General features: G+C 52.0%; 1 protein-coding gene across 1 annotated transcript in view; it reads right to left on the bottom strand.

Moving 5' to 3' along the window:
- OBSCN (obscurin, cytoskeletal calmodulin and titin-interacting RhoGEF) overlaps positions 1-25604 on the bottom strand; it is a 166376-nt gene that overhangs the window by 81818 nt on the left and 58954 nt on the right. Inside the window, 19 exon segments of the mRNA XM_053904975.1 lie at positions 285-557; positions 2753-3019; positions 3123-3389; positions 3754-4020; positions 4149-4418; positions 4516-4782; positions 5478-5582; positions 5670-5831; positions 6012-6165; positions 6264-6376; positions 6544-6810; positions 7064-7330; positions 8118-8387; positions 8511-8777; positions 8973-9257; positions 12145-12420; positions 16403-16678; positions 20581-20856; positions 22706-22981. Coding sequence (XP_053760950.1) covers positions 285-557; positions 2753-3019; positions 3123-3389; positions 3754-4020; positions 4149-4418; positions 4516-4782; positions 5478-5582; positions 5670-5831; positions 6012-6165; positions 6264-6376; positions 6544-6810; positions 7064-7330; positions 8118-8387; positions 8511-8777; positions 8973-9257; positions 12145-12420; positions 16403-16678; positions 20581-20856; positions 22706-22981 — 4605 coding nt within the window.

Raw genomic sequence — 25604 nt, 5'->3', positions numbered from 1 at the left:
AATGGCGATTTCACTAGCTCAGTGAGCAGTGAGCCCTAGGGGCCACCATGCTGTCAGACCCCCAACTCTGCTCCTGCCCACAGACTGGAGGCTCTCGCCCCACAGAGAGAGCTCTCTGAGATGACCAGGCACCCCTTGCACCCCAGCAGGTGCTTCTGGGCCTCCAACAGGGGAGCTCCCTGGGGACTGGGGGACTGTCCCCAGAAGCACCATTTCTGGCCCAAGGCCCCACTCCACCCTCAACCCAGTGGAGACAGGCCCCCATCCCTGCACACGGTGCCCACCTCTGATGATGAGGGAGGCCTTGGAGGTGAGGTCCCGCACGGAGAACACCACCTCCCCAGCGTCTCCAGGAACCACATCTTGAACAACCAGGGTGTATTTGCGGCCCTGGCGTGTGGCCCGGAAGCGGCCAGAGCCACCCACTGTCTTCCCGCCAACTGTCCATATGGCCACATCGCTGGGGTTCTCATGGGACAGGACACACTCGAAGGTGCAGCTCTGGCCCTCCGGCACCTCCACCGACTTCAGCCTCTTGGTGATGCCCACGTGCAGGTCTGCGGGCCACGGAAGATGGTGGTCATGCCGGCCAGGCCCTCGGACACCAGCCTCTTAACACTGGCACTGTCAAGCCCGTTGCTGCCTCAGGTCAGACCCCACAAGGGGCAAGACCTCACTCCCTCCCTCCCCAGTCCCACTCCCCGCTAAGCAAATGTCTCCAGCTGGCCGAACCCTGTTGTATGGATCACAGAGAGCTGTGAGTGTAAACCAGCGTGGCCACCCTCCTATCTGCTACAGAACACTCACTGTGCGGAGAACATTCACTGTCCATGGTGGTGGCCAGCTCAAAGCTCCAGGAGGTGAAGGACAGGCCCGAATGAAGGAGCCATCCAGCTCCAGAACAAACTCACCATGCTTCCCTGCCCCATTCCCTGTCTCACCTCAAACCCTGGCCAGACCACCAGGGACACATCCCAGGGTGACTGCGGAGCGAGCCTGCCATGCACATGCAGGAGAGAGAATCGGACCAGAGAAGCTGGGCCAGGACAGCAGTGCACACAGGAGGCCAGGCCTAGGCTGACAGTGACTTCTGAAGGGACCGTGTGTTCCAAGCCAGGGGGAAGGGGGGGCAATGCTGCCCTGCTGGCTGTGTAACCCATGGTGCAGCTCAACCTTTCTGAGGCAACTTGATAAACCAGAAACGTGGCCTGCCAACAACCACCTTCACCAGGCTATTCGTGTGGCCTGGAAGTCCTTCCAGAGCATCCTATGCCTGACATCTGGGCCTCTGCCATTAGCCACCCCCAAAATGCGACCTTGACTGTGCTCCCTCTGTGGTTCCCACACCTGCCCACACACATCCCCTGATGCAGATTGAATGTCACTAGCCTGCACTGAATCCCTGGCATCTTGGGACTCTATCACTCATGGCCAGCCCAGTGTCCCTGAGAGCTCTTCTTCTCAACGTCCCTGCCCCACTGTCTGCAACCTAGGTCTCTTAGGGACCATCAAGCCTGGTCTTCCAGGAGCCTGCCCCTGACCTCCTGGGCTCTAGAAAGCAGCTCCTGGCACGGTTGAGCGGGTGGGCACCACAGTGGCAGGCCCCGCCTGCCCCCTGGACCCGGACCCGCCTCCTGGACCCAGACCCACCCCTGGGCCCGGCCCCGCCCCTGGACGCGACCCCGCCTACCCCCTGGACCCAGACCCACCAGTGGACAGGGCTCTGCCCCTGGACCCAGACCCGCTCCTGGACCCGGACCCGCCCCTAGAAACAGTTCCGCCCCTGGACTCAGATACACCCCTAGACCTAGCCCTGTCTGCCCCCTGGACCCAGACACGCCCCTGGACGCAGACCCGCCCTCTGGACCCGGCTCCGCCCCTGGACCCGGCCCTGTTCCTGCAACCAGCCTGCCCCTGAGATGGCCCCACCCCTAGAGACGGCCTCGCCCATGGACCCAGCTTTCCTGGAGCCTACTCCATGCCTTGGACCCGGCCTCACCTCATGGACTCTGGCCCTACCTTGGGCCCGGACCCGCCCCTAGAGACGGCCTCGCCCCTGGCGACAACTCCGCCCCATGAACCCGTACGCGTCCCTGGACCCGGCTCCATTCCTTGAACCCAGACTGTCCCCTGGACCCGGCCCCGCCCCATGGACCCGGCCCTGATCCTGGTGCCTACTCCATCCCTTGGACCCGCCTCCGCCCCATGGACCCGGACTCGCCCTGCACCCGCCCTCACCCCATGGACCGGCCCTGCCTCCTGGAGCCCGCTCCATCCCTTGGACCTGGCTCCGCCCCAAGGACCTGGCCCCGCCCCTTAGACCCAGCCCCGCCCCTGCACCCGCCCCCGCCCCATAGCCCGGACCTGTCTCCTGGACCCGGACCCTCCCCTTGGACCCGGACCCGCCCCCTGGACCCGGACCCGCCCCATGGACCCGGACCCGCCCCATGGACCCAGACCCGCCCCTAAACCCGCTCCCGCCCCGTGGACCCCGCCCTGCCTCCTGGTGCCCCCTCCATCCCTTGGACCGCCTCCCCACCAAGGACCCGGACCCGCCCCCTGGACCCGGACCCGCCCCCTGGACCCAGCCTCACCCCTGCACCCGCCCCGCCCCATGACCCGGCCCTGCCTCCTGGACCCGGACCGCCCCATGGACCCGGACCCGCCCCTTGGACTCGGACCCGCCCCTGCATCCGCCCCGGCCTCCAGGACTGGGACCCTCCCCTTGGACCCAGCCCGCATAGCCACGCACCGTGCACGCTGACTCTGGAGCTGGTCTCCTCGGAGCCCACACTGCAAGTGTAGAGGCCGGTGTCTTCCCAGCTCAGGTCGTGCACCACGAGCCCGCGCGTGCCCGCGGTGTGCAGGAAGTCGTACTTGTCACTAGGGACCAGCTCCACCCCGTCCTTGCGCCACACCACGCGGGCCTGGGGGTCTGAGATCTCGCACTGCAGGGCCAGCGTGCCCCGCTCCTCCGCGGACACATCGTCCAGCGCTTTCAGGAACACCACCGGCTTTGCTGCGGGGAGGTCGTGGGCAGGTGAGCGAGCGCCACCTTCGGCCTGCAAGGACCCCGGCGCCCCGCGCTGGGAGGACCCCAAGGACCCACAGCGACGCCTCACCTTTGACCTCCAGGCGGGCAGTGACCGACACCTTGGGGGAGCAGGCGCGCACAAGGCCGGCGTCGGCCCGCCGAACCCGCTTCAGCACCAGCGTGTGGCGACGGCCTTCGTGGGAGATCTCGTGGAAGCTGTCGTTGTACAGAGGTGTGCCGTTGAGCGACCACTCGACCTCCTCGTCCTCATGGGACAGCTCACACGAGAAGCAGGCGCGGCCCTCCTCCGTGGCTTCTGCGTCCTGCATCGGCTGCGTCACTGTAACCTCGCGCGCTGCCAGAGCACAGAGCCACTCAGCACCGCCGCAGGAGACCCTTCCCCCGGGGGAGAGGGGTTCCTCGCCTCCTCTCCCAGACCCTCCCCCCTAGGGACGCTCCTCCCCTTCCCCGGCGAGGACCCTCCCCCCCCCCAAACCCTACCCCCTGAGGATGCTCCCCCCCCACCCTCCCCCTCCGGAGCCCCCGCCCCACGGCAAGGACCCTCCCCACATCCCTGACCCTCCTCCTTGGGGACCCTCCCCCCCAGACCCTCCCCTCCGGGGACCCTCTCCCCGCCCCTCCCCCCTCTACCCCGGGAACACATCCCCCAGGCGGAGACCCTCGCCCTGGCACGGGGCGACCCCGTGCGCCCTGGCTACCTTCCACCGTGACCTCAGCGCTGCTCTGGGCGCTGCCGGCCTGGCACCGGTAGACGCCGGCGTCCGCCGGCGTGAGCCGGAGGACGCGCAGCTCCGCCATGTGGCCCTCCAGCCTCATCTTGAACTTGTCGGAGGGCGCCAGGGGCGTGTCCTCCTTGTACCACTGCACGGCCTTGGGGGCCGGCTTGAAGTCGCAGGACAGGACCACCGACTGCAGCTCGCGCCCCGCCTTGGGCTCCAGGGGCCGTGTGAGCACCATGGGGATGTCTGCCGCGGGAGGGGAGAGGGCAGCGCTGCGTCAGCGGAGGGACTGCGGGGTCCCAGAACCCACCCTGTGCCAGGTCTGCCACCAGACCTGCCAGGTCTGTGCCCCTTCGCCCCAGCGGCGCGCTCACCAGAGACCACCAGGCGTGCGGTGGAGCGCGACTTGCCAATGGTGAAGTGCACCGGCCCAGTCATGGTGGAGCAGGTTCGTCGCAGCGTCAGCCGGTGCACCGTTCCCTCCTGCTCCATGCCTACGGTGGGCCCGGCCTGGAGCACTGTCTTTCCCAGGAACCACTTGGGCGGCCGCACCGAGGGGATGGAGGTCTCGCATTCGAACCAGGCAGGTGCGGGCTCCATCACAGTCACGTCCTGCAGGCCTCGAACGATGGTGATGGATTGCTCTGTGGGTGAGGGGCTGGTCACTGGGGCGGTCCCACAGGGAGGACCGCCAGCAGCCACAGGCACAGTGGGGAGGTGCCAGGGCGGCCCCGCCCGCACCTTCCACAAAGAACTGGGCACTGGTCTTCACGTTGCCAGCGTCGCACGTGTAGGTGTCCTCATCCTCCGGCTGCACATCGTTGATGATCAGCTTGCGGTAGAGGCCGTCGCTGACCATCTCGTACTTGGGTCCTGACTGCAGCTCCACGCTGCCCTTGAACCACTGCACCTGGGCGCTGGCCCTGGACATCTGGCACTCCAGCACACCGCGGTGCCTCTCCATGGCTATCTTGTCCCGAAGTGGGCGCAGGATGGTCACCGGCAGCTCTGAGGTGTGACCAGGGGTGAGGGGACAGGATAAGGGATGCTCAGTGCCCCAAAAACCCCACCTGAACCCCCACCCATCCACCCACCCGGGTCTGGGTGCTCTGCCTGTGCAGCCTCCAGAGGGCTGGAGCCCCTCTGCCAGGGCCAGCAGGTGGCGAGGCCAGGTGTCACCCTCGGCTTCTCTGGGACCCACTGCACAGAGCTGACCAGGGGAAGGGTGGGCGCACCACTCCCCCCCACACACACACCACTGCACCGTGCGCCCTTGACAAGCTCATCCAGAGCACCCTGGCCTCACCCCTGCCCTGCCTCTTCACATCCACACCCCTCACCCTGCACAATCCTGCATCAAGCAATTCCAAATCTCATATACCTTCCCCCCAACTTGTGGCAGACCCTCCCTCCTCTATGCCCTGACTGTGGCTAGGGCCACCTGTTAAGGCCTCATGCTCACCACATGCCGGGACCCCACAGCGCTTTCTCTCCATTGCTAAGTCCCAGGAGGAAGGATTTACTGTGACCTCCTGAGCTGCCTCTCCAAGACCCCTGTCTTCCTGGTGAGGAGGCAATACCTCCTTTTCCTCCTTCTGGGTCATTGGTGTCCTGGGACTGCTGCCCTGTCAGTCCCTGTAAGGCTGCAAAACTGTGCATTCACAAACACTGTCCAGCAAAAACCCTCCCCTGGGCTCCCTCACCTTTGACTCGGAGCTCAGCTCGAGATTCTGCATTTTCGGCTACAAATTTGATCTCTCCTGCATCTTCTGCCAGGACCCTCCGGTAGATGAGGGTGTATGTCCTCCCTGGAAACACAGGCCACTCAGTACTGGGAATAGGCCCTGGGGGCAGGATGGAGGACAAGCCCTCCTGACACCTGCCCAACAGCTCACCTTCCTGGCGGATGCGCACATTGTCACTGGGCCGAAGCTTACTGCCCTCCCAGAACCACTGGGCTGGCACCTCATCGTGAGAGATCTTGCAAGAGAAGGTGGCGCCCTCCTTTTCCATCACCTCCACATCCTCCAGGGGCCTCACGATCTGGATGTTACGACCTGGGGCGGCAAGAAGGCCGTGCCACTTGTGGATGCCCAGAGCTCCCCCTTACCCCTCCCACCCAGATTGCTGAGGGGTGCAGGGCAGGGGCAGAGCCAGAGGGCTAAGCACTTTGCTGGGGGGATGCAGGGTGGCCAGGAGGCTCTTGCCCAGCAGACCCTGACCTTTAATCTGCCTACCTTGCACCTTCAGGGAGGCTGAGCTCTGAGCATCACGAGCATCGCACACGTACACGCCCTGGTCACCAAGCTCACAGCGGAAAATGATGAGACTCCGACAGGCGCCCTGGGCCACCATGCCCACTGTCTTGCCCACCCTAAGCTCCACGCCGTCCTGAGGAGGAACGAGGTCGGGTCAGGCACTGGAGGTGGCCAACGGAGCAGTCCCACCCCTGCCAGCCCACAGTGACAGGCGGGAGCAGCCCAAGCCACCTTCAGCCAGCGCACGTCCACGTTGGGGCGAGACAGCTCACACTCCAAGGTCACCCTGTCCTTCTCTGTGGCCACCACATCCTGCAGAGGGCGGCTGAACCTCACAGGCAGCTCTGGGTTGGCAGGAAGGGGGAGGTGAGAAGCGACGCCTGAGATGTGTGGTCTCACACAGCCAGTTCTGGGAATGACACTCCCCACCCTGCCCTTGCCTGGCTCCCCGGACCTCACTGGGGACAGAGGCAGGTGCACTCAGGAGTGGGCCCCCCCTGTGCCCACGCACCAGTGACCGTGAGCCGTGCAGATGTGTGCACCCCCTCGGCTTTGAAGGCGATGAGGCCACTATCCTGCGGCCGCAGCCCCGACAGGATGAGGGTGTGGATGGGGCCTTGCACGGCCAGCTGGCACGTGGACCCTGGCTGCAGCCGCACACTGTCTCGCGTCCAGCTGCCCTCCACGTTGTCGTGTGACAGCTCCACATCCATGGTGGCTGTGCCCTGCTCCCACACCTCCACCGCCTGCAGGCCCCGCACAAGCCGGACCTGGCGCACTGCGGGACAAACACGGGGGTGCATGAGGCACCGCCGTGAGACCCAGGCCCTTCAGCCAGCCCCACTCACCTCCCCAGGAGCCTCAGAGCCAGCCAGGCATCCTGGAGGGAAAGGTCCAGCCCTTCCCTTCCTTCTCTCCCATCCTCCCTGCCTCCCGCCACCCCCCAGGGCCTGTCCCTCCAGGGGGACACCCCCTTCCGTCCTCCTTCCTTGACGCCCGACCCCCACGCCCAGCCTGCTGCTGCCACTCACTTTCCACGGTGAGCTTGGCCTGCGTCTTGTCGTCTGGAGTCTCACAGCCATAAAAGCCGCGGTCAGCAAAACCCACGCAGTGAAGAACCAAGCGGTGCCTGGTGCTCTCAGCATGAATCTCCACGTTCTTGCCTGGCACCAGGGCCACTGCATTCCGTGTCCACTTGACCTCGGGCCATGGCCGTGTCAGCTCTACCTCCATGGCCACTGAGCTCTGCTCCTCCACCGTCTGTGGCTCCAGCTTCTTTCTGAACAGCACTGGAGCCTCTGGGGTCATGAGAAAGGGAGGTCACCGCAGCCACTGCCACTCCCAGGAAAGCCAGGGCACAGAGGGGCCTGACCTCCACAGTCAGCACAGCTGCCCCCACCGTGACCTCATGTTCTCACTCCACACTAGGCCCAGCTGCACACCTGTACAGATACAACTGTAGAGAAGGGAACAGAGGCCCCAGGAGCTGCTTCTTCCTCAGCCTGTCTCTCACCTCCCACCCTCCTACTCACGACAAGCCCACCACGACCAGCAGCAATGGGGCATGGTTGGGGGGGGGCAGGTAACACAGATGCTGAGCCCCCAGCCAGTCTGCCCCAAGGAGACCCTGGACACTCTACGTGAAGGAGTGAAAGGAGCTAGTCAGGTGCACCTCCCAGTCCCAGGCTCTGGATGACCTTTCCAGGTGTCCATGTTACTAACTCACTCAGAACCAGCAGCAGGTCCCCAGGTGAGGTCCCAACAACCCCCCCACCCCCAACCCTGCTTGCACTGGCTAACTCCACTCCCTCCCACCTTGCCGACCATGGGGCTCAGCTTGGGATGCCTCCTCCAGGCAGTCTCCCTTGACGGCCTAAACCTCTGCCCACCCACAACCAGATGCACCTTACAGGGGTTTACTTTGTCCCCTTCAGAGTAGGTATCTGGCCCCTGGGTCCCACCTGAGTCTCCTTTCCTTAGCCAACAAAGCCCAGTGTCCCTCGAGGTCACCCGAACCAGCTGGACACAGGTTGGCATCAGAAAGCGGCCTTCGAACCAGTCTCCCTGGGAGGCCCTCCCACGTACCTCGCACCCGGAGGGCAGCAGCGGAGGAGACCCCCTCGGCCTCTGCGGTGATCTGGCCTGGGTCGTCCAGGGTCAGGCCCAAGATGGTCAGGCTGTGGCTCGAGCCACTCTGTGAGATGAGGAACTTCTCACTGGGCTGCAGCAACGCGCCGTCCCGGAACCACCTGACTGCTGCATCGCTGGGGGACACCACGCACTGGAAGGTGGCCTCCTGGCCCTCTTCTGCCACCACGGCGCTTAACCCAGACATGAACTTGACCATGCGGGGGGCTGCAGACAGGGGTTTTGCTTGAGAGGTGAGTAGGAGAGGCAGAGACCCCCCCGCCCCATGCAGACGCAGAGAGCACACACCTCCTCCAGGAAGGCCCCCAGATGCGTCTTGCCCCTGCCTACCGCTGACGGAGAGCTGCGCGCTGGTGCAGTCATCCCGGGTCTCACATGCATACTGCCCTGCATCCTCCAGCCGCAGGCCGGACACGGTGAGCGAGCGCCGGGGCCCTGTGGCTTCCATCTGGAAGCGCTTGCCAGCCCGGAGCTGTGTGCTCCCGCAGCGCCACACCACCTCGGCCTGCGGCGGGCTCAGCTCGCAGGCCAGCGTCACCGTGCCACCTAGCTCCCCGCTCACAGGCTCCAGGGGCCGGCAGAACTTAGCGGCCACCTCTGCGGGATGGAAGGGGGGTGTCAGCCACGGGGCTTGGGCCAGGGGACAAACTCTGTGCCAACCAGTCATGCGCCCAGAGTGCCACTCCGGCTCCACGCCGGGATGCTGCCTACGCAACCTCATGGGAGACCCTCCAGCCCCACAGGCGCCCCAGTGCACACGGGGCTCCCAGAGGACACCCCAGCCCCTCTGACCTTCCACCTGCACTGGGAAGTCCTGCCCATCTGCGCCCACGCGGCAGCTGTACACTGCGGTGTCCAGGGTTTGCGCGCCGCGGATCGTCAGGGTGTGGGTGTCCCCCAGGCTGGCCGTTTCGTGCCGCTTGCTGCGGCGGATCTCCACACCGTCCTTGAGCCACGTCACTGCGGCCACGGAGGGCGTAGCCAGCATGGCGGTCAGGACAATGTCCTCGTGCTCCCTGACCACCAGAGGCTCTCTGCGGCCAGGTCTCTCCACCATGGGGGTCGCAGGCTCCAGCTCTGTGGGGAGATCAACGAGCATGAGAACAGGGCCCTTTCATTCCTGGCCTCGCCCATCCCACCTAGGGGCTGAACCGGGGGACGAGATCTGAAATGGGACACACACACCCCACCCAAACTTCCACTGCTGTGCCGCTGCCTGGCCCGTCCAGTCCTCTGCTGAGACTCTGCTGAACAAGTCTGACAGTTAATCCAGCAAGGCTCCATGCCACCTAACGGTCACTATCCAGGCTCCCAGGGGTGCGACAGGGTGGCCAGGAAGAGACACCTGGGGTCACGGGCCCGGGAGCCAAGAGCTGAGAGCCCAGCATCCCTGCCCAGCAGGGAAGAGGGGGCCTCATAAGCAGACACTGTAGACCGTGGGCAGCAGGCAGGTCAGAGAGACCACAGCCTGGGGCCTGGGCCCACATTACTGAAAGACATTGGAGCAGGGCCAGGAGAGGAGGCAGCAGAAGACAGCTTGGCCCAGACCAAGATGGGCATCAGAGCAGGGCAAGCCCGCAGGGCTGACTGAACATCAGCTGGACACTCGGGATCCCAAGGCAAGTGACAGGGAGCCAAGCCCTGCTGAGGGCAAACCCCTCAAGTAAGTCTCCCAGAACAGGGCTGAGCTCCAAAACTGTGCATGGTGCGTTTGCAATGGGAAACGTGTCTGCTTACCAACCCTAGACAGAATGGCTACGGCCACAGACCACAGGCCTTGGTGGTCAGGTTGTGTGGGGGTAAGGTGGGGATGTGGCAGAGAGGGGCAGAAACTGGGGGACGCAAATGTCGGGAATGTCCCAGAACAGGGGCTACAGGGAGTGTCTCCAATCCAAGGACCTGGGCAGTGGACAGAGCCCTGGGCCGGGCCCGTCAGCAGAGACCCCAACACAGGTACAACACACAGCCCTGTCTGAGAAGGGCTCATTTCCTGATTTGTCAGGAGTTTATACCCTCTTCCCAATGCTGGCCCCCACCTGTAATGTTTAGGCGGAAGGACACCTTCTCTCCCCCAGCCTCACAGCTGTACTCCCCAGTGTCCGCCTTCCCCGCCTGCTGCACCACCAGCCTCCTGCTGCAGCCTGTGGCCTCCATGCACACTTTGGAGCTTGCATTCAGCTTCTTCCCATCCTTGTACCACGTCACCTCTGTCTTGTCCTGAGCCACCTCGCAGCTCAGCGTGATGCTGGCCCCCGCCTCAGCCTGCACCTCACTGCATGCCAGCTGCTCCTTGGCAAACATGGCCAAGGGCTCTGGGGACAGAGAGGGACACACAGGAACAAACACACCATCTAAGTTAGGAAGGCAGCACTGGGAAAGAAGAGGTAAACGGGATGGCTGGAATAGTCTCCAGGCTCTGCACGTGCATGGCTTGCAGGGTCTTTCCCATGTGGGCACGGAGTCCCCGCAGCTCCCTGCTGCAACCTACTCCGTGTCAGCATCTACTGGCAATGCAGGGAGAGTGGAACTGTACCTCCTATCAGTGCATGATTCTGTTGATACACTGCTGATTTCAGTTCACTGATATTCTGTCTAAATATAGGCCTGGAAAGCCATGACACACTGGCCTGCGCTCTTTCTCCTGTCCCATCGTGTTGTACTACAGAAGCTACGCTACCATGTAAGATGGGATAAGAGTGTATCTCCTTTTCTCTACAAGAATGTCTGTGAACAGGATATAATTTCCAGAATGCCTGGAAGGATTTACCAGGCAAGTCACCAGGCTTCCATTCTGTTCCATGAAGACACTTCGGTTCCTGCTTCTGTTGTTCCAATGACGCTGTGGGCATTGTCCACTTCTTACGTCCGTTGAGATTTGCTTTTCTACAACCACTAGGACCATACATCACCACTGTTCTGATGTTCTGGCATTAAAGAGTGCCAGATTCTCTCAAGTGACTTGTCAGAAAGACACACAACAGGTTTTGTGGTGTCCATACACACCCACAAACCATGATGTACTGATACAACTGCAAACTGCTATGGGGGCCCCCAGGAGTCAGGCGGGGCTGCTCTGAAGTTCAATTTGCCCACAAGAAGGAAAATAAAGATAGGTCACAGACTTGTCTGGAACCAGTCAGGAGGCATCAGTGTCCCTGAGCACCATCTGGAAACACAGTGGGATGGATACTGCCTTATCAGTCAGGGGCTGCTACCACTGAGTGTGCTCATGTCCCACAAGCCACTTACTCCTCTCCCTCCCTCAACCTTTACCTCATCCAGGGGGAATTCTGACATAGGATATCCTAACTGAAGACAAAAAGAAACAAGATTTGCTTTGAAAACAGCTCCAAACCACACACGTGCTCATCACAGGTGTTCAGCTACTACCACTTCGCCGCTTGTTATTTATTTTGCCGAGATGCTACAATAAACATCTATCTGTGTTTTGCACTCAGGGAGCTTCCACACCCGTGAGCATGGCCCAGAATACCTACAACCTCAATAATGCAAGTTCAACCTCGAGATGATTCCAGGTATGATCAGGAGGCTGAAGCGTCCTCTTATCCTGGCTTACTGAAACCCAAACATCTCTTGATAGTGAGAACCTTTAAATGAGGTTATGGAAGCCACTAGAGCATCTGCAGGTGAGGATGTCTGGTCAATCTCAGCCCAGTGCAGCACATAGAGCCTGAATCCCGGACGCCAAAGGAGCCACAGTACGTTCTGAAGGGGTGCTGGGGACAGTGGCTGAGCATGGCCATGTGGACACACCATGGGGTACCCAAGAGGAGCTCTCTCTTGTCTGGACACTCTTCCCTTCCCACATCCGTGGGTTCAGCCACCAGAGTGAAATGGGAGGCAGAAGGCTGGGATCTGGGAGGAGCATCAGGGTCTGTCTGGGCTGCGCACTAGTGCCATCATCGCTGGCAATCAAGGATAAAGTATTAGCCCCAGAACTGACCTGTGACGTCCAGGTGGAAGGACACCTTCTCTCCCCCGGCCTCACAGCTGTACTCCCCAGCGTCTGCCTTCCCTGCCTGCTGCATCACCAGCTTCCTGCTGCAGCCCTTGGCTTCCACACGCATTCTGGAGCTGGCACTCAGCTTCTTCCCGTCCTTGTACCACGTCACCTCCGTCTGGGCCTGGGCCACCTCGCAGCTCAGTGTGGCACTGGCCCCCGCCTTGGCCTGCACCTCACTGAGTGCTGGCTGCTCCTTGGCAAACATGACCGAGGGCTCTGGGGACAGGGAGGGACACACAGCATCAAACACACCATATCCATTAGGGTCGCAGCACTGGGAGAGCAGGCCTGGATGAGGGTGCAGGGCCACGGAAACTCCTCCAGGCTCTGTGCTGGCTGCACAAGTACCCAAAGTTCACTATAGGCTCTGCCACTGTTCCACGTGGGGATGCTGGAAAAGACTTCGCTGTGCACACATACCTCTGGGAGAGGTGCAGGGGTGTTGCAATGCACACGCACCCCAGCCTTCCCAGGTGATGCAGTCTTTCCTCACAGTTGTGTAGGGAGCTGCTGCCGCTCCTTGCTCTCACCTACACTGTGATGTCCACTGCTGGCACCTGCGGGGAGGGACATGTCCCTCCTGTGGTCTTTCCATGTAAGTCCCTGATGACTCACACAGTGGAGCACCGTTCAGGTTTCTCTGACTCTTCTCTTCTGCAGTGTGGTATCATTGCAATGCCCTGTCTGGTTATCAGTTATTGCTAATTATGGCCTGTCCTTTACATATTCGTTTTTAGGAGCTCTTGCACTTGCATTAGAGCTTTGATAATCATGGTTTTGTGAATAATTTATCCATCATCGTCACTTGCCTTTTCATCCCTTTGTGTCCTCTGATGATGTAAAGTTCTCAGTTGTGATTTAGACAGGTATGTCAATGTGTCCTTTGTGGTTGGTGTGTTCATATTCTGTTTCAGAAATCTTTCATTACCCTGAGGCCATTAAATGTTGTGTGTTCTCTGCTAAGAGCGTGTTTTGTCTTTCACACTGGAATCCTAGCTTGGCTGGAGTTGGTGCCTATGCGTGATGTGGGGGAGCCCCCCATTTTTATTATAGATAAATAGATCATTTGAGAGAGACATAGAAGATAGAGAGATAGATAGATAGATAGATAGATAGATAGATAGATAGATAGATAATACAGGTAGATGATGGATAGATATAGATAGATGATACATATATATGTAGATACACACATAGGTAGGTAGGTAGATAGGTAGGTAGGTAGGTAGGTAGGTAGGTAGATGATCCAGATAGATGATGGAAAGATGGAGTAATGGATGATACAGATAGATGAAAGATAGATAGATAGATAGATAGATAGATAGATAGATAGATAGATAGATAGATAGATACAGATAGATGATATAGTAGATGATAGATAGATAGATAGATAGATAGATAGATAGATTGATAGATGATCCAGATAGATGACAGAAAGATGGAGAGAGAGAGAGAGAGAGAGAGAGAGAGAGAAAGAGAGAGATCCACATAGATGATGGAAAGATGGAGAGATGTAAGACACAGATAGATGATATACAGATAGATAGATTAGATAGATAGATAGATAGATAGATACAAAGTTACATAGTCTGAGCACCATTTATGAAAAGACAATCTATCTCTATACCATGTGCCAGAATTACAGAATAAAAATAATTGAAAAGGGGGGGTGCCTGGGTGGTTTAGTCAGTTAAGTGTCCAACTCTTGGTTTCAGCTCAGGTCATGATGTCACAGCTTATGGGTGTGAGCCCCATACTGGGCTCTGCAGTAGCAGCACAGAGACCATGCATTCTGTCACTGCTCCACCTGGGCTCTCTCTCTGCCCCTCCCCTGCTCTAGCTCCCTCTCTATCTCTCTCTGAAAATAAATAAATAAACATTAAAAAATCTCCTTTTAAAAACTGGAAAAGGATGGGGTGGGTGAAGCTGGTCACAGCATGGTCTATTTGAACCTTACCACTTGTCCCTTTGTGTTATGCACCTATCCCCAAGTTGCAACCTGATGTCTTCCTACTACAGCTTTATTAGTTATATTACTTCATTTTATATTTCTCCTGATTCACTGTACAGTGTTGCACACAGTTGTACCAGTGGAGCCATGTACGAGCTCCAGTTAGAAGGAGACACCCTGTGAATGTGATGTGCTGTAGTTTTCTGTATCCTGCGTCAAATTAAGGAACAATCCTCTTATAGTTAATCAAGGACTTGACTACCTTGAATGTATGCTACATTTTATGAAATTCTTCTTCTGCATATAATGTAAAAATTTTATCAAGCAGTCATGTGAGAATAAAACAAAACAAAAAATGTGTTTTCCCTTTTAAGTTCTAAATATGACAGATTATACTGATATTCTAATGTTCTGGTGTTGGCCAATCCTGTGTTCTTAGGAGATGAGCTCAGACAGTGTGTCTGCACTTTGAGTATTGCACTGTTACTTGGACAATATTTTGTGTAAAATTTGGTATTGACATGCATCCGAGACTGGCCTCCAATTGCAATTCTTCACACTTGTCCAATTTGGGTATCAATGCGGCGTAAAATGGGTTAAGAGTGTACATCCCTTTTCTGTCCTCTTAAAGAATCCTCCATGATCATGGGACAATTTCTTTCCAGAATTTGTAATTTGTAATCTATAATTCGTAAATTGTAACTTACCAGCAGAACCACTGAATTTAATCTTGTCTAATGAGAAGGCTTTTTGGGATGGTTCCATTTTTTAAAAAAGTTATAAGATTGTTTACATTGTTTATATCTTCTTGTGGATGTTTTGATACAGTTTTCAAGGAATTGGACAATTTGCCAAAACTTTTCAATTCTACTTGAGTAAAATAATATCACGTTCTACTGAAATGACAGGGTCAAAAGTGTTCCTAGTAAGTTTCTTACTATCTATACACATCTACAAATCATGTAATGATACACTACTGAAGAGTCACACATTGCTATTAGGAGTCAATGTGGGGTCACAGACCACCTATTTGAGCTTAACCTCTCTTAACTTAAAGTAAGTTTGCAGATATCTCTGTGCACCAGCCAGGGATGGGCATATGCGTGCACGCCCCCCCCACACACACACCACTAGCAAATGCTATGAAATAAATACATAAATACTGCTTCACCAGTCAGTGGTTGCTACTATAGTAACTTATCTGTCCCAAAGTGTGCTGATTTCAGAGAAGCTACTCATTCTTCCCAGCTTCAAAATCTATGAATCAAATTCCAACCACAATACTGACACAGAACATTCTCACAGAGACAAAAGGAAACTGAAATTTTCTTTCAAAAGAATGTTCCAGGGGCTCCTGGGTGACTCAGTTGGTTAAGCATCTCAGTCTTAAGTTCAGCTCAGGTCATGATCTCACAGTTCCTGAGATTAAGCCCTGCTTCAGGTAATGTCAACACAGAGCCTGATTGGGATTCTCTCTCTCCCTCTCTCTGTGCCCCTCCCTTGCTCATGCTTCTCTCTCTCTCTCTCTCTCTCTCTCTCTCTCTCTCTCTCTTCCTCTCTCTCTCTCTCTGAAAATAAATAAATAAACATTTAAAAATTATCAATAAGTAAGTAAATAATGTCCCACATGCCAGGTACACATCCAAGTCGCATATCTCCCAGCCCTCTGCTCCTGGTTTACTATGTGCGGACGTTGCGACAGAACAGGGATCGAGATTTGGGTACACATAGGTGCACAGGTAACTTCCATGTCCACATGTGAGGCAGGAAGAGTGTCCCAAAATGACTGAAATTTTGGTAATGCCAAGTTCAGTCTCAAGACAACTCTAAGACGACTGGGTTGGGTATCTGAAATGCGCCTGTATCAGGTTCAAAGATTTTCAGCCCTCATGTGGTGCTGGGTGAGGTCATCTGGGAGCTTCTAGAAGTAATTTGCATGCCCTGGGGTGAGAGACATTGGCTTTACTTTAGGCAGTGAAGCCAGATGGAGCGAGAGTACTGGACACAGGAACTCCAGGAGCATTACTCCATGGAAACATCATGCAGGGTGCACAACAGGGGTGGTGTGCTGTACACAGATCTTCCCATCCACTCTCCCAGAGCTTGGCCACAGGCATGAAGATGAGATATGGGAGATGTGAGGACAGGAGATCTACTGGAGAGACCACAGGTTCTTCATAGCTGTCAGTCAACACATCATGCTGAAACAGGGCTAACGTGGCACGCCACCACCACCCAAGTACTGACCTGTGACATCCAGGCAGAAGGACACCTTCTGGCCCCCGGCCTCACAGCTGTACTCCCCGGCGTCTGCCTTCCCCGCCTGCTGCACCACCAGCCTCCTGCTGCAGCCCTTGGTCTCCACGCGCACTCTGGAGCTCGCACTCAGTTTCTTCCCATCCTTGTACCATGTCACCTCCGTCTGGGCCTGGGCCACCTCACAGCTCAGCGTGGCGCTGGCCCCTGCCTTGGCCTGCACCTCACTGCGTGCCGGCTGCTCCTTGGCAAACACAGCTGCAGGCTCTGGAGAGAGGGAGGGATGCATGAGGTCAAAGATACAATCCATGTGAAGAATTCAGGTCTGGGAAAGAAGGTCTAAACAGGGAGGCAGGGGGACTGGAACTCTCTCCAATCCCTGCATCAGATGTGGGCCAAGAAGCCTCAGCACCTTTTCAGCAACAACTAACACAACTTATTTACACACTCTACCACTTTCCTGGTTGTTCCAGTTGGGGACCATATATTCTATCCCTGCTCCACCCTGTCTGTCCTAAGTGGGGACCATACATTCTATCCCTGCTCTCCTGGGCTGTTCCAGGTGGGGAGCATACATACATTCTATCCTTGCTCTCCTGGACTGCTCCAGGTAGGACCATACATTCTATCCCTGCTCCTCCTGGGCTGTTCCAGGTGGGACCATACATTCTATCACTGTTCCATGTGGGCTTTTCCAAGTGGGACCATACATTCTATCACTGTTCCATGTGGGCTTTTCCAAGTGGGACCATACATTCTATCACTGTTCCACCTCGTCTGTTCCAGGTGGGGACCATACATTCTATCCCTGCTCCACCTGGCATGTTCCAGGTGGGGACCATACATTCTATCCCTGATCCACCTGGGATATTCCAGGTGGGACCATACATTTTATCCCTGCTCCTCCTGGGCTGTTCCAGGTGGGACCATACATTCTATCCCTGCTCCTCCTGGGCTGTTCCAGGTGGGACCATACAGTCTATCACTGCCCCACCTAGGATGTTCTAGGTCTGGACCATATGTTCTATCACCACTCTACTTGGGCTGCTCTAGGCTGGGACTCTTGACAGACCTCTGTGCACATGCAACCTGTGGAGTCATGATGACTTCCCACCTTAACCTTACGAGATGATGCGGAGTCTTTCCACACATTCATGCTGGGAGCATCTCACCTTTAGTGCAGGGAGTTCCTGCAGGTTCAGGGCTTCATGCTCTGGCCTACTCTGCACTGACTAGTGCTGGCAATCTGGGGGGAGTGTAGATTGCCCTCTGTGGCTGTGTTTTGCATGGTCCTGAGGACTCAAACAGTGGAGCATTCTTTCCGGTCATTACTGTTTGTGTTTCTGAATCGTCACTGTCATGTTTTCTGTCCAATGGTCAAGACCACTCTCTGTCTCTTTCACATTCATTTTAGGAACTCTATTTAACATGACAGAGATTCTCTCTTCCATATGTGTGGGGTTTGCCTTTTCACTCTTGGGGTGTGTTCTAATGAATCAAAGATTGCAGGTTTAATGTGGTCAAACATGTCATTCTTGTCCCATGGTGGCTACTGCATTTGTGTTATATCAGAAACCCCCGCTTACCCTTCAATCCATATCATCATCTAAGAGTGTCATGGTGCCACCTGTCACCCTGGTGTCTCCAACCCACATGGAGTTGGATGGGTATGCAGTGTGAATTACCAGACTTTTTTTTGCATATGGTTAAATGACAAAAAAAAAAAATTTCTATGAAATTAGTGTATATTGAATTTCTATGAAATTAGTGTATATAGTGTATACCTAGTGTATATATACAGAAGTGTTTTCTTTATGTCAACATTTGTACGTGGTTATCTTTCTAATACTCACAAAGCCTAACAATTTTTATTTGTAATTTCAGACGTGGTGATCATGATCATGTCTTCTGTGAATTCTACTTTGTTTACCAAGGTTTATGCATTTTATTTCATTTTCCTCCCTTCCATGCTGTGCAATGTTGGATAGAAGTGCTAACAGTGCACCCCTTCCCTTGTTCTCTATCTCATAGGTAAAACCTTCAAGGTTTCCCATGAAGTATGATGTTACCTGGTGTTTCCTGTAGTACTATTTATCAATTTATCAAGGTAAGGAAGAATTGGTTTATTGATAGTTGGTCAAGAATTTTATGGCATGAATTGAGGATAAATTTTATCAAATATTTGCTCAGGGTTTATGTTAAACTTTATCAAATTTTTCTTCTGCATTTATTGAGATAACCATATCCTTTTTCTCCTTCACGCAGTTAGTTCACATTATGCAGTTGATGCTAGTTCAAACAACATGGGTTTGAACTGCAGGGGTCCATTTAAACATTGATTTTTAAAATGAATACAGTACAGTACTATAAATGTATTTTCTCTTTCTTGTTCTTTTCTTAATATCATTTCTTTCCTCTATCTTACATTATTGTAAGAATACAGAGTATAATACATATAACATGCAAAATCAACTATTTAAGTTATCGGCAAGACTCTCAGTCAACAGTGCGCTATTAACAGTTAAGTTCTGGGGGAGTCAAAAGTTATAAGTGGATTTTTTACTGCATTGGGCACTACCACCCCTAATCCCTACATCACTGAGATCAACTGTGGTGATTTTCTACTGTTTTGAATATTAAACCAACTTTGCATTCCTGGACTATGACTTCATCAAAGCATATTTTTTGACATCTTGCTTAGATGACTTTGCCAATGTTTTGTTGAAGATATTGGATATTGATATCCATAAGAGATTGGCCTATAATTTTAATCCTTCCTTCTTTCCTTGTCAGATTTTGGTGTTGATGTTATGTTAGCTCCATGAATCAAAAAAGAATGTACATCTTTATTTTATTCTCTAGGATAATCTCCATGAATACTTTCCATAATATTTGGTATAATTTTTCAGCAGAGCTACTAGGCTTAGATCATTCTCTATGAAAAAAAGTTTTATTACTGTTTCCATTTATTTAAATTTATGGGACTACCTGAGTTATATATTTCTTCTTGTGTCACTTTTTCAGATGGTTTTCTAAGAATTTGGTCAATTTATCAAAACTTTCAAATTGATACCATAAAATAATATGCCATATGCTCTCAAAAAAACACTTTGGAAAAATGTAGGATTTCTGGTATCTGTACACACCCAAAAATATTATATACTGATATACCATCACAACTATTATGGGCTGGCAGCTAGGATTAATGTGGTGCTATGGCCCACCCTCCTCTGATGTTAAGACAAATTTAACAAAAGCAAAATAAATTTAGTCCTTAGACTTCCCCATGAAGCAGCCAGGAGGCACAAACACACAATACCCACTAGGAAATCCTATGACATACTGCTATACCAGCCAGTGATTGCCACCACAAGGATTCATCTATAGCAGAGCATGGTGATACTTACTTCTTCCCATTTCTAAATCTATAAATCAGACTCCAAGAGGAATTATGACACAGAATGGCCTTACTGAAGACACAAGGAAACAAGATGTGCTTTAGAAAAAGAACTCCAGAACTTACATGTACATGTCTCAGGTACAAATCTATCAACCCTCTAGTTCTGTTTACTTTGCACAGGTACTACAAGAAAACAGCAGTCTAGATTTTGCTACATACAGGTGCACAGATAACATATATTCATGTGCAAAATAACACATTAAAACAAACAAAACATTAATAATCCAAAGTTTAGTTAAGATCATTCCAAGTATGATTATATCATCAAAATTTCCCCTACTCTGGTTTAAAGGAACTGAAATGTCTCTCACTAGTAAGAACTCCTTACAGCACTGAAGGGGGCATCTAGGGAGCCCAGGAAAGCACAGTCACATAACCAAGGTGTGAGATGCCTAGTCTACTTCAGAACCCAAACATGAAGAACAGCCATAGTCCTGGGCACTGAGGAACTCCAGGAGGGCCCTGTGCAGGTGCTCAGATGCATGACTGAGAGAACTGCTCAAAGACACAAAAATGGCCCCTCTCACTCCCTGAGCACCCTTCTCATTAAACTTCTGTCAGTCTAACCTTGGCTATGAAAATAGGAGGCAACAGGATGGCAGAGGGGAAAAGATGAAGAGTAAGGGAAGGAACATCAGAGCCTGTGGGATCTGTAATGCAATTCCTCCATTATGTCCAATCAAGACTGTTAGTATCAAAAGGAACTGACCTGTGACATCCAGGTGGAAGGACACCTTCTGGCCCCCGGCCTCACAGCTGTACTCCCCAGCATCCACCTTCCCCGCCTGTTGCACCACCAGCCTCCTGCTACAGCCCTTGGCCTCCATGTGCACTTTGGAGCTCGCACTCAGCTTCTTCCCGTCCTTGTACCATGTCACCTCTGTCTTGTCCTGGGCCACCTCGCAGCTCAGTGTGGCGCTGGCCCCTGCCTTGGCCTGTACCTCACTGTGTGCAGGCTGCTCCTTGGCAAACACCACTGTAGGTTCTGAGGACAGGGAGGGATACACAGGGTTAAAGATACTGTGCAAATCAGGAAGGCAGCACTGAGAAAAGACTGAATGGAGAGGCAGGAGAATTGAAAGTCTCTAGGCTCCACATAAGAGTGAAACCATATGGTATCTGTCTTTCTCTGTATGGCTTATTTCACTTAGCATAACACTCTCCAGTTCCATCCATGTTGCTACAAAGGGCCATATTTCATTCTTTCTCATTGCCATGTAGTACTCCATTGTGTATATAAACCACAATTTTTAGCTCTGCACCAACTGTGTGACTTGGAGAAGCCCCACTGCCTTCCTAAGGACAAGTAACACTATTTATCTGTACATTCTACCCCACTTCTCCATGTGGGCTGTTCCAGGTGGGGACTACATTCTACCACCACTCTGCTTGAGGTATTGTGGTGGGGGGCGGGAATTCTGTAAGAGACTCTTGTGCACGTGGGATCTGTGGGGTCATTATGCCTGCACACCTCAACATTTATAGATGATGCAAAGTCTTTACCACATGACTGCCTAAGAACATTCTCCCTGCAGTGCAGGAATGTTCCTACAGCCAGAATACTTGGTACAATTTGATAGTAGAGCCACTAGGGTTATCCAGTATTGTGTGACAAGATTGTTTATTATGGTTCCAATAATTTATAAGGTTATAGGACTACTCAAATTGTCTATGTGTTCTTCCATGAGTTTTGATATAGCTCTCTTGATCAATTGGTCAAAACTTTCCAAATTTACTTGCATAATGTTATATCATATTCTCAGATAATCACATCACAAATATACACATAGGGTTTTAAACATTTGTAAACACTCACAAACCATTAAACCCCAATGTAATACCAACATGTTATGTGCTGGCATCCAGGAGCCACATGTAACTGTACATATGAATTATATGAAAGGAAAATAAAGTCAGTTCTCAGACATCTCTATTGATTAGCCAGGGAAGCACAGATGCACACTAATCATTAGGAAATGCTGTGAAATAAATGCTAAGTTACTTTCAGTGGCTGCTCCTGTGACCTCATTCTTAGCGGGGCATGCTGGTAGACAATATGCTACTCAGCATTCCATTGGCAAATGTATAGGTCTAACTACAAACAGAATTCAGAGGCAAAACACCAACTTATGACAAAGTGAAAATAAGATATGCTTTGATAGGAAATTCCAAGCATCACAGGTGTTTGTTGGGGCACATACACACCAGTCCTCTGCTCTCTGTGTAATCAATACAGACATGGCAACAAAATATGGATCTAGATTTGGCTACGTATGGGTGCAGAGAGAACTCCTACACCTCTGTGAAAGGAGGGAAGTATCCCAGAACACCTAAGACTTTGAAAACCCAAGGCACAGTCTCAAGATAATTCCAAGTATGACTGTGTGGCCTACATTTCCCCGTCCCCTGACTCAGTGAAGCCAATATGTCTTGCTAGCAGGAACCCTTAGGTGTGTTTGGTGAAGATACAATGACCTCTCAGAATGACTCCAGGGGAGAGACATCTGGTTTACTTCAGCCCCAAGCATCAGGGAGATCCAGAGTCCTGGACTCCAACGTCCACCAATGGGTTCTGAGCAGGTACTGGGAACATGTGACCAGCACTATTACGTGGAAACACAACCTCTGGCGTATGAGAATGACCTGTCTCCCTCCTGTGCACTCCTTCCAGCCATGTTCCCATGGCCCCACCTGGGATATGGAAATGGAGGTGGTGAATGGGTGATGTCAAGGGGAAAAGTCTAACTGAAAGAGCACGAGAGTCTGTCTTGGGGATAAATCTGTTCCACCTTCACCTCACGAAAAGGCTAATTTTGCATTCTGTAAGAACTGACCTGTGACATCCAGGCAGAAGGACACCTTCTGGCCCCCGGCCTCACAGCTGTACTCCCCAGCATCCACCTTCCCCGCCTGCTGCACCACCAGCTTCCTGCTGCAGCCCTTGGCCTCCATGTGCACTTTGGAGCTCGCACTCAGCTTCTTCCCGTCCTTGTACCATGTCACCTCTGTCTTGTCTTGGGCCACCTCGCAGCTCAGTGTGGCGCTGGCCCCTGCCTTGGCCTGCACCTCACTGCGTGCAGGCTGCTCCTTGGCAAACACCACTGTAGGTTCTGAAGACAGGGAGGGATGCTTGGAGTCAAAGATACCATCCATGTGAAGAATGCAGGTCTGGAAAAGAAGGTCTAAACAGGGAGGCAGGGGGACTGGAACTCTCTCCAATCCCTGGATCAGGTGTGTGGCCAAGAAGCCCCACCACCTTCTCAGCAACAACTAACAAAATTTATTTACACACTCTACCGCTTTCCTAGTTATTCCAATTGGGGACAATACATTCTATCACTGATCTGCCTGGGCTGTCCCCAGTGGAAACCAAAAATTCTATCACTGCTCATCAGCGATGTTCTGGGTGAGGACCATACATTCTATCACTGTTCCCTGTGAGCTCTTCCAGGTAGAGACCATACATTCTATCACTGTTCCACCTGTGCCTTCCTGTGGCTGTCTCGTTCATTGACTTGATGACTCACAAAGCACAGTAAATTTTCTGAAGTTTTTGGACCTTAATATTTGCTCTTCTGTGGTGCCATTGCTCAAGTGTTTTGCCCTATTTTCAACAGCACTGTCTCTTACTCATATATTCACTTGGGAGCTCTTTATTTAAGTAAATGTCAGAGTGTTTGTGGTTATGTGTGTTTATATACCCTCCCCATCTTGTGATTTGCCTTTCCACACCTTCATGTTTCTAGTGACAAAATGTTAAGAGCTTTCTTATGGACAGATATATTATTTTGTCCTTTTTATTTTGTGCACTTTGTTCTTTTTAGGGACAACTTCATGCTGAAGTCATTAATGACCCACATTGTTTGATAAGAGCTTGAACCACATTTCTCACTGAGGTCTCTAACCCACATTGAGCTGAGATTTTGCATAGGAAGAAATAGACATCCATCTTCAATTCCGTTTTCCATATGGTTAATAGTCTTAGTACCATTTGTGAAAGACTGACCCTCCACTACAGTTACACTTAGCACCACGGTGAAAACCAAACTAAAAAACAAAAAGCAGAAGGGACTCAAGTTTTATACAGACCTGTTTCTGGATTCACTTTTCTGTTCTCTTGGGCTGTTTCTCAGTCCCTACATAAAGACCCAATTGTCTGAATTCCTGTAGTTTTATCAAAAGTCTTGATATCAAGTAAATTAAATATCATTATTTTGGAGGATTTTTTTGTTTTTTGTTTTGTTTTGTTTTGTATTTTTCAAAGTGGCCTTCCTCTCTCTGGCTTTGCAATATACTTGTCAATACTCTTACAGAAGAACTATTATTTGGGTGTTGAAGAGGATTGAACACTTCGGGTGTTCCATCAATTTCCATCCATGATTTAGATCTTATTCTGTCTCTCAATAAAGTTGAATAGTTTTTGCCCACAAAGCACCTCAAGGTCCTTTCTTAGACTTGGAATTGGTAACAGGATTTTTCTGATGCTATGTTAACCCCTTTAAAATGTCACTTTCCAGCTTCTGGTGTCTGGTGTATAGATACAGAGTGTTTCCTATGGTGATTTTTGTATGTCCTAATCTTACTCTCTTTCCCATCCAAAATGTAACTGTTTGGGATTTTCCACATTGATAACCATATCTTCTGTTAGTTTCAGTTTTCACTTTTCCAGCTTTCATGTCTTTAATTTTATTTTCCTCCATGGTGTGCTGTGAATATTGCATAAAAGTAAGGACACTCAGTTTCCCTGTCTTGGTCCCATCTCAAAGGCAAAGTTTTCAAGTTTTCATGTGAAATTTGATGTCAGGTATTCAATACCACCAATTATTACATTAAAGACAAAATGTTCTACTTAAAGTTTGTGAAGAATTTTTTGGTAGTAATTGATGCCACATATTATGGAATATTCTCTCTGGATTTCTGATGTTATATTTTATCTAGTGCTTTTATTTATCATTTATTGGGGAAATAACATTGCTTTTACTTTTATTTTGTTAATATCAAGCCATTGTTGATTTTTCTGTTAGTTTTTTTATTAATTATTTTTTTAAATTTACATCCAAGTTAGTTAACATATAGTGCAATAATGATTTCAGGAATGGAATCCAGTGATTCATCCCCTATATATAACCCTCAGTGCTTATCCAAACAAGTGTCCTCCTTAAAGCCCTTGCCTTTAGCTCATTCCCCCACCTAACACCCTTCTAGCAACCCTCAGTTTGTTCTCTGTATTTAAGAGTCTCTTATGGTTTGCCTCCCTCCTTGTTTTTACATTGTTTTTGTTTCCCTTCCCTTATGTTCATCAGTTTTGTATCTTAAATTCCACATATGAGTGAGTCACGATATTTGTCTTTCTCTGACTAATTTCGCTTAGCATAATACTCTCTAGTTCCATCCACATTGTTGCAAATGGCAAGATTTCATTCTTAATGATTGCTACTTGTTGATTTTCTAATGTTTCTGGTGTTGAACCAGACTTGCATTCCTGGAATATGACTGTTGTCCTAGTGTGTTCTCTTGATAAATTGCAGAATTCAGTTGGATAATATTTCCTGGAAGGTACTGCCTTGACATCAACAAGAGGTGGCCTGTGAAAATTCTTCATATTTATCTTGTCACATTTTGATATTGATATGCTATATATGTAAAATAAATTGATGTGTGTGTCTCTTTTCAAAACTCTATAAGAATCCTATAAACATAAACATGAGATAATTTCTTTCCAGAACATTTTAT

This window comes from Panthera pardus, unplaced genomic scaffold (genome assembly GCF_024362965.1).
Source record: "Panthera pardus isolate Hobbes unplaced genomic scaffold, ASM2436296v1 HiC_scaffold_1, whole genome shotgun sequence".
Lineage (NCBI taxonomy): Eukaryota > Metazoa > Chordata > Mammalia > Carnivora > Felidae > Panthera > Panthera pardus.
This window is presented reverse-complemented; position numbering and strand designations above follow the sequence as displayed.